Below are 12,069 nucleotides of genomic sequence, written 5' to 3' on the forward strand. Positions count from 1 at the left end.
TCCTGTAGCTCTATTTCAGACCCTTTTGCAATACATACTGCATACACAGTCAGTGTAAAACTGAGAAAGTACCCCTCCCCCCTGTAGTATTGCACTATTGTTTATTTGCTTTAGAATGTACACCAGCCCAATACTTTGGCCACACATCTGCTCCACTAGGCTACCAAACTATAGACCCCTATCTGATTTGATCATTTTTATAAAGCTTTTGCTGTTTATTACCACTAGTAGGCATTTATACCCTCCTGCACAATTGATTTGAACTGTATGTATAACTATAGCCCATTTGCTGGCTGTACTTCATGCAACTGAGGTTTTTTTTTCTTTTAACATTTACTTGCAAACAGATTATCAGTGACATCTATGCAATTGTGACATTTTATTACAATTACCAAGTAGTGTTGCATGTAAACATTTTAACAAGTATGTTTTAATAATGTTTTAGAAAAACTCAAGCTACTTGTCTGGCAATCAGTCTTGTTTCTTATCTTATCTTTCCAACAATTCCTGTTAACTATTCATCTAGTCTAGGAAGGTCTGAGCTCACATTTTATACTCTATAAACTATAGTTAATTATTTTTGCATTTTTTTCCTTTAAATTTGATTGTGATTTGCATAACTATGTATTTATACTACATTACAATTAGCTTACATGGATTTCAGTATTATTTTATTTGTGTATCTAACTGTCCTGCCATTAATTTTACAAAAACTGTTTGACTAATACCATCTGTGATTTTATTTTTAAAATTCAGAACTATAACTGTTTGGGGTGGTGTTACTATACAATTATATAAAAATTGTAAAAAACAAATAGATATTAGCTTAACTAACATATGTTTATATTTACATTATTTATATTTGCTGTTGTCTGCCTGTTATTCTTGTGTACTGTAACAGATGTAATTTAGATGAAAAGAACATACATGCATGTCTGTATTGTATCTGGATATCTTTACACATGCATGTCAGTCTTGTGACTTTAAATATTTATTTAAGCATGACACTGTCATGTGACTTTAAAATTTTACTCAACTATTTTTATTTAATTTTTATGCACTAGAACTGTTTTGTGTACGTTTTGACTATGCTATCAGAATAGCAGTTATATGGTCTACTTTACTGTACTAATGATAAATATCTTGTTTTAACTGAATGAAAATAAAACATTTAAGAATGATTTGTCTCACCATCCTACCACGTATGCTTAATCATTTTCAAAACACAAACACATTATAAAATATATTTCTTTTGCACATATTAGCTGTGTATGCAAGAAGTTCCCAGTCTCTGTCAGTTCAGCTAATTTCCTTTATCCTGCAACTGCTGTTCAAGAGTTTCCTCATAGTCTGCCTGATATGTCTCAGGAACCTGTTCTGCTGAATCTGAAACTCCTAAGCACTTTTGAAAAGATGTATGTATAACTTGTCTAAGCTTCCTGAACTCATTGTGTCCGTCTTTTAGAAGTTTATTACATTCTTTTGTAACAAAATGTACTACAGGTTCTGTCAGTAACAGATTTGACTGTTGCAACTCTGAGATAAACCTTTTACATCTGGTGTAACATTTGAATATAATGTCAGAATATTTGTGGCATGTACTGTATTTTTATGACATTGTACACACAATAAACATTTTTTTATACCACACATGATTTTGTTTCAGATACCAGTCAAATACTGTAATCCATTTGCACAATGCCTAATAACTTGCCCTAAAAAAGGTTTTACATTTGCTAATATGCAGTATATATATTTATTCTGTTATTATTACCTCTATGGCATTCATACTGTATGTAACACAGAATAATTTTCTTACCAGTCAACAGAGAGGCAGATGGCCAAGCTGCTTTACTGTAGATGGTTGAAAAGTCTCTGTAGTCACTTATGAAGTAGGTACAGCAAAACTGGCAGTTTCAGTCTTACAACTTTGTCTTGTACCTTTTCTGGAGAAGTTATGGAACTGCTCACCTTCCTGCAATGCAGTCTCATTGGATTTAGATGTCTAATGAACTGTACTGCTACAAACTGTAGAAATCTGAAGTACTTCACATAAATGTTAGTTACTGTGCTTTTACAGGAGTGACCTTATACAAGGCATTACCCATTCACTCCCCCTGTTTTTGGATACAGGCTAGGAACGTTGTCAAAGGGTCACCATTGAAAATTTTATTTTAATATGCGCACTCTGCTCCTATGCTGTGCTGGATCCAAAGTCTTCTTAAGACAGACAGTCTTGCTGTGCTGTTTACTGCTGAATCAGAGATGCCTAGCTTTGCATGACTCCATCTGTAGTCTGTTTAAAGCACCACACCTTTCAAATTGCACACCGATAAAGAAATATATTTTGCAGCTATAAGCACAGTTACAAATAACTTATTTTATAACAAACAACACGTACTATTTCTGTCATACTGCGGCATATATTTACAAAGTTTTCCTTCATTACAGATATGAATGATGACTTCTACAAAATACCTGTCTCTGTCCTTTTCTCACAACTGAATTACTACAATAGTTATATAGAGAGCTAGTCATGCACATAGATGTCGTTTCCTCTTGGTATTTTTTTTTTTTGGTCTTCTGTGGGAAATCACGTATATTGTCCTGTCAGCAGTTCTGCTGATGTGAAAATGCACAAATGTACGCAATCATAACAGAAGAATGAAAGGAAATGTCTGTTCTGTTCCTACTGGAAAACGTATTGCTGAATTTATAAAAAAGGATGTCTGTTAATAGATATTTGTTCTGCAAACATGAGAAAATAATGTAATACTCGTTTTCCAATTCTGATGCTGTGAATAGAAGCCAGTCTGTTATACATATAGTATGAATGCACATTCCACATTGCTAAACTCTACACATATATTCAAGCAATCTTTTTATTCTATGCTTTATCTTTCAGCATATTTACAACATAATTAATTTCAGCCTTATATTCATAATATCTAACAGAATGGATTGGTTGAGAGCCACACTGGACACCACTTTGGGCATGAAGGATGGGTTAGTCCTGAGGAAGACCCTGTCATCATGGAAAATGATGAATGGCTCTACAGCCATAAGTGCTTGTAGCTCTGATACTCTTCTAGCTGAAGTGATGGCCAGACGCAAGGCTGGCTTCCAAGAGAGGAATTTCAACTCTGATGAAGCTGCAGGTTCAAAAGGGGGCAGGGTGAGCTTTTCGAACACAAAGTTTAGGTCCCAAGCTGGGGTAGGAGCTCTCCTGGGTGGCCTCAAGCCGTTAGCCCCTCTTAGGAACTGTTTGATGAGAGGGTGCGAGAAAAGAGGTGGCTCTGTGCTGAAATGAGAAAAGATGGCAGAGTCATGAATTTTAATGGAAAAGAAGGATAGACCCTTGTGTAATAGGTCTGCCAGGTAATCCAGGATGAGAGGTAGGGTGGGCTGTGCCGTTCCGGCTCCCTTAGCCTGGATCCAGGTGCAAAACATTTTCCACTCGTCAGCGTAAGACTTTCTAGTGCTGGGGTGTCTGGCCTTGCATACAAAATCTAGAACTTGTTTGCTTAGACTGGCAGCTTGAGGAGAGGTCAGGGAATAAGCCAGGCACCAGGCTGAGGATCTGCAATTGGGGATGCATAAATTCTCCACTCCTCTGGGTCAGGAGTGTTGGGATCTGAGGTAGATGCCATCGTGGCAGGAGTGACAGGCTGTGCAGTAGTGGGTACCAGTACTGCCATAGCCAGTCTGGGGAAATCAGGATTGTCCTCGGTTTTTCCTCCCTTATTTTGATCAGTACCCTGAAAATAAGTGGTGGAGAGGTTTACCCACTGGAAGGATAGAGCATCCACTTTCCAGGCCTTGCTGTGAGATTCCCTGGTGCAGAATTTGCTGAACTGGTGATTGGAGTGGAAGCAAAGAGGTCTACCTTTGGGGTGCCTCATTTCTGGGTTACAAAAACAGTCACCAAGACCATTGACAAGGGGAAGGTGGTCCACACAGCCTACCTGGACCTCGCAAAAGCATTCGATACAATACCCCACTCGGGCATTATAGATAAGCTCACCAGCTTAAATATAAACCCCTATGTCACTAGATGGGTTGCAAACTGACTCAAGGACAGAACCCACATGGTTAGAATTGCTGGAGCCATGTCAGACTCCAAACCAGTTACAAGCGGTGTCCCACAAGGCTCAGTCCTGGGACCTCTCTTGTTCGGTATACATTTCTCGGAGGTACAGGCCAACACGGAAGGACTGTGGCTGACCAAGTTTGCAGATGACTGCAAACTGGGCGCCATAATCGACACTCCAGCCGACACAAGTATCCCCCAAAAGGGCCTCATAGAAACAGACAACTGGTGCCAGAACCATGGCCTCAAGCTAAATGCCAAAAAGTGTATAGTCATCCCCTTTGGCAAAAACAAAGTGCCCACAAATTACCACATAGGTGGTAATCCATTAAGTATAGAAGTAGTAATTAGGGACCTGGGGATCCAAGTTGATAGCAATCTCTCATTTGACAACCACGTGGCCAAAGTGGTTAGAAAAACATTTTATATAGCCCACCTAATCATGAAGGGATTCACATCTAGATCAGGGGAGGTCATCGTGCCTCTTTACTCATCCCTCATCAGGCCCATAATTGAGTACAATGCCCCTTTTGGGATGTACCTTACCAGACACCTGCAGCAACTGGAAAGACCCCAAAAGTACCTCACCAAGAGGATCAAAGGGCTCAAAGAGATGCCATATGCTGCCCAGTTAAAAAAACTCTAGCTCTACTCAGTGACATACCACCTGCTCAGAGGCGATCTGTGCCTGACGTATAAAGCCATGTCCAACCCGGAATTAATGGACATGCTGCACCTCAGAAAATCCAAATCCCATCGACCTATGCGCTCGAGAGACTTGAACCTCAGCACTGAAATAAATAGGACATGCTGGAGGGACAGATTCATAACCCAGAGGCTCCCTTCACTCTGGAATAAAATCCCAGTCCAGGTTAGGCAGAGTCCCTCACTGACTCTCTTCAAGAGGAATCTTGATGAGTGGATGGGAGATCGTAGAGTTTACCGGTATCACTTCTGTGTCACTGTTAGACAGAGGCACAGTATACTAACCTCGAAAAAGGGCATAGCAAAATTAATTTAAAATGGGTGACGAAAGCCAAACACACTCTGGCTAGGCTTATAAATGCCCTAGGACAGATAGCCTAGTATGAACCTATGAACAAGGGAGAAAGTTCTTTGGTCTAGCTGCCCCTGCCACAGGGTAGTTAGCTATAGAAGACTTCAGCTTCAATTCAGAAACGAAAAACTCAGGTAGCGGCCAACCGGCACTCGTGCGAACTGCTTCTGCTTCGGGCTCCTCAACAAGAATGACTGATGTAATGGAGTTGGCTGCCTGTTTTTATACCACTGATGACCTGACATCAGTCCTTAAGCGACAGCAACCGACACAGAAAATCTAAGCCTCTGGTATTCGGGCCAACTGAGGGCTACCCTGGCAGGAATAACCCAAATGTGATGACTGCAACAGTGAAACACGAAGAATATCACCATAGATTTAGGAACACGGAAAGATTTCACAACAAAAAAAACTACAAAACTACTGAAACTACAGTTAAGTTTGAACACTTTCAAAATTTAACAGAGGAAAATCTTTTTTTTTTTTTTTTTGTAACTACAGGAGAAAAATGAGAAAAGGAGGAAGAAAAAAACTGCCAAAGGCACTTACAAAGCAAAAGAACACTAGCAACACTACCCAATGCTTGAGAGAGAGAAATCCGCGTCCGGCTCGCTGGAGCGGCATATGAGATCTGAGGTAGGTAGATGGATTCACGGTATTATGGGTATGAGGGAGGAGCTTCAGAGTCAGATCCAAGTCTATGGAAAGTGCCGGAGCTGGATCCAAGGGTCGAATCTGAGACCCTGTCGTGAGGGTGAATGAAGGAGACATCGGATATATAGCTTACTGTACTTTTCCAGCTCTTGTTTAATGCATGGCTACATTTTTTTAGATCTAAATATCATGCATATCAAACATAAGTAATGTCATACCTTATACTATAAGACAGACAATAAAAGTACCTGCTGCTTCTCCTGAATTTCTGCAACAACTGTCTTGCCATCTACAGTAGCTTCAAACTTGTACACTGCACAGTCATCATGCATTGGAAAAACAAAGACGGCCTCAATTGGATTTTCCTCTTCATTCTTGTAAACCAGCGTTGATACAACATCAGCAACAAAACCTTTAACTTCTACATTCACTGAAATATTCTTCAGAGGAACTAGAAAGAAAGACAACACTTTAAATATATTAGATACAGTATACTCTGTTCAACCTGCAACTGGTTATTCATTTTATAGGTATTGCAAATTATCTTATCACACAGATGCATATTACATCTCTAGTTTCTTGCAATGCCACTTTTGTCTTCCCACTAGCACATTCGATCCATCTATACCATAGGTCGCCTTTGCCTCTGTATATTATACAATGACGTCTCATTAGTAATCAAAAACAAGCTTGCTGATTGGTTGGACTGTCCTATGTGCCCACTGTAAAATTGTACAAATACCAACAAAAACAAGTCTGGCCTCTGAAGTACCATTCATTCAGCATCCAGATTTTCTATTGGTATATGCTGAGGTACAGAGCCAAATACGAGAAAAATCAGGTATGTTCTGCAAAACTAAACAATCAGAAATGTACCCGATTTCCTTGCATTTCTGCCTTGTCCCTCAGAAATTCTTGGCATTAAAAAAATACAAAAAAACAGCAATGGAGATTCTCTCTTCTCCATTCCTTCTCCTACACTGTACTGATGTACTGTGTAAGTAAGTGTGGGAGCACAAGTCACATACCCATGTGCGGTACACCAGTAAACAAGGAAAAAACATGAAGGAACTCTACAGCACCATTATACAAAAATATAAGAAAGGTAAGTAATTCCTTATTAAATATTGTCATTGTATAACAGCAATAATCAACTCCTAGGGGAGGATGTTCACCCTTGTGATCAAACCACACCATCCACGGGTAAATCCTGAAATACCCACACCCAGTCATGGCTTATTGCTTAAATGCATCAGTCCATGACTTGTGTTAATGGTAGCATGCACATTCTAGATATCAGCTTTCATTCATAAATTTTCTGATACAAAGTATCCCAGTCAGGATTGTAGGAAATCTGCTGCCTATTCCAGCAAATAGGCATAAGGCAGAGAACTATTCTTGGTTAGGGGACAAGTCCTTTGCAGAACATTAACACACTCAACCAGACACACGCAGACACGCAGACACGCAGACACACAGACACACAGACAGACACACAGACACAGACACACAGACACAGACACACAGACACAGACACACAGACACAGACACACAGACACAGACACAGACACAGACACAGACACACACAGACACAGACACACAGACACAGACACAGACACACAGACACAGACACAGACACACAGACACAGACACCTGTAGACAGCTTAAAGGAGAGGAGGCAGACTTGGTTTCCTCAAACTGCAACTTGACATGGAAAAAAAAAAAAAAAACAACCTGCCCCAATCAAAAAATGACAATAAGCGCTAACATGGATCTCACAGGAAGTACAAGTCTATTAATGATCATTTACTGGATCTGAGAACTTAGCAAATGAGTACTAATGTTATGCAGGGGGAGGGAATGTCTTAGTATTTGTTCGTTCTTCTTACAAGGTTTCACTGTTATCCTGTCTAATGGAATGAACCTCCCGAGTTGTGGTTCAGTGAAGCTACAATTCAAAGGAATTATTGTCTACCTGTTATTTATTTTCCCTGGGTATCACTATTGTAACATAAGTGTGTGTGTATGTATATCTGTCTATATATAAACACATATGTATATACAGTACAGATGATATAGCTAGAGATACATATAGATACATATATTTTTCTTTTTAGGGAATAAGGTAGAATTTCGATATAAAAATAATATTATACCCATTAGTGAGCAGGCCTGATTCTATCAATGAACATACTAATATGAGAAAACTATTTGCTATCACAGATATGGCATAGTACAGTAATTTAGCCACGTCTAATTCTTAGCACACAAATCACTCGCCCTTAAGTAAATAACAGTTAAAAACAATAACACTCATTATAATAAAAGAGTCTAGTTGTTATACTATCACAGGAAATGCAATGCATGCGAGTCTTAAGACCATTTATGATGTGCCAGTACACGCATACAGACTGAGCAACGTCTCTCAAAAACAACCAGTCCAGTAAAGCCAGGGGTGAAATTGTGAATACCCATCCAATCTTCCGCTTCTAGTTTGAAGGAAGACAATGCATCACACTGCTTAATTTTCAGTGGTAATTAATTCAGAGGTGGGGAAGGCACTATGTAATGAGTCAAATGCTCTAAATAGAAGGACTTTCTGACAAGTGTTATTACACGATAATCAAAGGTGAGGAAATTATCAACCCAACTGCCAAGGTCTCTAACAAGAGTCTCATTTTGGAGAGGGGTATTGTCTATGTCATATGCTGTGGAAGGGATGGTTACGGAATGGGACAATAGTTTAACATTTAAATATTAGCCCACTGGTATCACACCAGGTATTTTCAAATGCTTGTTCTTACTGCTGGGTTTGGTCATCAAAAGGTGACTTGACAATGACTCCCAGTTTGGAGCCATTTGCAAACTTGATTAGCTAGAGGTCTTGGTTTGTAGTTTGGAGGTCAGTAAAGCAAATGCCAGACAAAACAGGCATCAGCATGGAACCCTGCAAAACACCAATGGCTACCTTCATACTCTGAGGAGGTGCCTGCTCCTACACTGTATGGGTTCTGTCCCTTAGGCAATTCACTATCCATCTTACCAGACACGGTAATGTCACTGTAATTGTAGTATGTTTAACTTGCTAACTATACTAGCATGGGGTTTAGCGTTAAAAGCCTTGACCTAGTGAAGAAATACTGGGTGTACAGCATGGACACATTATGCCTTCACCGGGTACACTGTGTCCGTGCTGAGAATTGACAGCATGGCCACTATCAACAGCTTGTGTTAGTCTTTCAAAGAAGAACAAGATTTGTTTGACAAATCTATCAACAAAGCCAATTTTCTGGAGTCTAACCAGATGAGATTTTTAATGTTCTAGTTAATCAAGTCAGTTACAATACGCTCCATGGCTTTGCATGTGACAGTGGTCAGGCTAATGGCCTCTAATTCCCAGGGTCAGCCTTATGGAGTGGCATCTCCACTGCTGTGCACCAAACTTCAGAGATGAAGCAAATAATTAAACTCGGGTTAAATAGTCTAAGGAGGGGCTCTGTCAGGGCTTGCTTGGTACTGTTTACCAAACAACTTGGTGTGATATCAGGTCTTAAAGGAGGAAGCATTTTTAGTTTTGACGGCACTTTTAGTATATGACCTTTGATGATGACAGGGTCTGAGGGCTTCAGGGATAAGTAGGATTTGAACAGTCATTTCTGGGGTGAAGCGGGCATTGAATTTGCGGACTAGTATGTTAGCAACATCTACTGGTTCAGACCAGATGGTGTCATTTTGACTAAGTTCTAAGCAATGCTGGGTGTTATTTCTTACCTTTCTAAAACTAAAGATTAATAACTCCTTTGTTTCGGATGCTAACCTCATTTCATGGGTTGCCTATGCATAGCTTAATTTTTATTTTAGTTTTTAGTCAGTTTGTTATTATTTTTGAATTAAGAGTCCTTAGATCTGACATATACCTTAAGGAGTTTTATTTTTCTTTTTTATTGTAGTGTTGGTTTGTGGACCACCATGTTGGTTTGCTTTTTAAACTTCCCATTATGTTTAGATTTGGTAGGTACTGTATAATCTATATATTTATTTAAAAGGGCTTGGAACTCTTCTGTGTAGCTTCCAGCTGAGGCAGTGTATGTGGTTATGCTATAATAAGTAGATCTTGAAACTCTATCATAGCATTTAATACAATTTGTACATTTGAAATCGGAGGGTCTAGTACTGAACGTTACTAATTTATGATCCAACTTAACTGGGGACAGAGTTACCAGGGGAATAGTACATGAAAAAGTTGTATTCCCAATGACTAGATCAAGAACATTACGAGTGCTAGTGAGAGTGTTAAATAAATATTCCAGGAAGATTTTATATATGAAATTTAAGAGCTTTTGGGTGTAGCCCACATTTGACATATCAGTGCTCCAGTTTATCAATTAGTTAAAATCTCCCAAAATAAAGGGGGGTTTGCTTATAAGGAGTTCATCAGTTACATAAAGCAACCTGACATTATTAGGGGGGGACACATGGTGTCCTGTAACAGGCAAACTGATAATGCGACTTGGAGCTCAGTGAGCCCATTTGTGGGTACCAGAGAATTTGCCTAGAGGTGACATACTCCCACACAAATAGGGAGACTCCACCACAGTTGCCATTAGGTCTGAAAGCATGATTGGTGCAAAGCCTTAGTATAACGGAAGTTCTTTCTCAAAATTTAAACCAAGTTTCAGTAATTATATGGACATAGATATACAAAAAATGCAAGAGACACATAGTCAGGCTTTTTCTAGATGAGACTTCTGTCATTGAGTAGTACAACCCTAATGCAATTCTGTTTTGGATTTGCTATGTTAGTTAAAATGGGATGTCTATTAACAGGACTCTGCCTAAAAAGCAGTATGGATGCAGCAATGGTTTTAGCCATTAAGTGGAAGCCTTGGAACGAGAAGTGCATACTATCCTTGGCAAAGTAAGTAAGATTGTCAAGCACTACGTTCCATGCTGACACATCCTTGATCCCTCTGGAATGACTAATCAACTATTCTGACAATTGTTGAAGACCGTTATCTTTTCTTTGTACCTACAAATTATTCCTGAAGGAAAGATTTCACTCAAGACCAGAGTCTTGCCTGCATTTCTAACATGTATGTAAAGTTTCATGTCTCTCTGCATATCTCTCAAGGTTTTGCATGCCAGGTCCTTTACACCCACATGGGCCATCACCACTTCATAGTCAAATCGGACAGGTGAAACAGCCTCAAGAGTCCCTCAGATATCACACTTCCAGGCTCCTGAAAGATGGCTCATCTTAGTCACTGATCACCAAAATGTTTTAAAGCTTTAGAGTAGTTCTATGCACCGGATCAAGGATTATTTAAATCCTCACAGGGTGAAGCACACTGGAAAAACAAAGTCAAAATATTTGTAAGAAATATTCCCAGCAACGAACCATGCACAGGAATTGGGCTTTATTGAAGACAATAAGGAATACACAAGTACCTTCACGTATCTACACTTCTTCAGGTGTAGATAAAGCCCAATTTCTGTGCATAATTTGCTGTTGGGAATATTTCTTGTGATTTAAATCTTTGTGACTTTGTTGGAAGTGTGCAAAAAAATGAAGTGGAGTTTGATTTTTCTCAACACCTAATCTTTGTGGATCTAGGAGGCTTTTGCAAGGACATTTTTACAGCATCAACAGATATTTTAGTGTGGGTTGGCGCGGGTTTTTGCTGAGAGTTAAGGAAGTGTGCTACTCACAGTCTATGCCCTTCTGTGAGAAAAATACCTCCATGTTAGATACAGCTGCTCTGCATAGTGCATATTCAACAGTTACTTAAGACCATTTGGCATAATGGTTAAGGTCTGCCTCACATGCACTGGGTACAAGGTTCAATCCGCATCTCTGGCCAATGCCTGTTTGAAGCTTGCACATTCTCCTTGTGTCTCTATGGGATTCTTCCCATCTCTGAAAAACATGCTGAGTGTTTCCATCTCAAATTCAACAAAGAATGGGGCTGTGGGCAGCAGCACAGAGAAGCATCTACTGTGGTGCACAGTATCCTCAAGATGGGAGAATGTGGATCACAGACTGTGCACCATGGCAGAGCTAGCCACTCAACAGTGTAAAGTATGGCCTTGGGTGATTCGGTCATGTTGATTAATGTAGCCAAAAGGATATGGATATTGGCCGGCGATAAGTGGGTTGAGGACCCAGCCTACTCCAACGACCCATGGTAACAGTCGGAGAGGTGTATGTGCCCACCATAAAGCACAGGTGTCCTGGGTCAATAAGCCACTGGCCGGCCAGTATCCAGTT

General features: G+C 39.8%; 1 protein-coding gene across 3 annotated transcripts in view; it reads right to left on the reverse strand.

Moving 5' to 3' along the window:
- The window catches only part of LOC122790711 (von Willebrand factor A domain-containing protein 5A-like), a 1,391,420-nt gene that overhangs the window by 1,283,617 nt on the left and 95,734 nt on the right, over nt 1-12,069 (reverse strand). For all 3 annotated transcript variants that reach the window (XM_044058264.1, XM_044058265.1, XM_044058267.1), the window contains exon 3: nt 6,050-6,252. In XM_044058264.1, coding sequence (XP_043914199.1) covers nt 6,050-6,252 — 203 coding nt within the window. The remainder of the gene's footprint in view (nt 1-6,049; nt 6,253-12,069) is intronic.

Source organism: Protopterus annectens, chromosome 16.part0 (genome assembly GCF_019279795.1).
Source record: "Protopterus annectens isolate FY-2018-M chromosome 16.part0, PAN1.0, whole genome shotgun sequence".
Classification (NCBI taxonomy): domain Eukaryota; kingdom Metazoa; phylum Chordata; order Ceratodontiformes; family Protopteridae; genus Protopterus; species Protopterus annectens.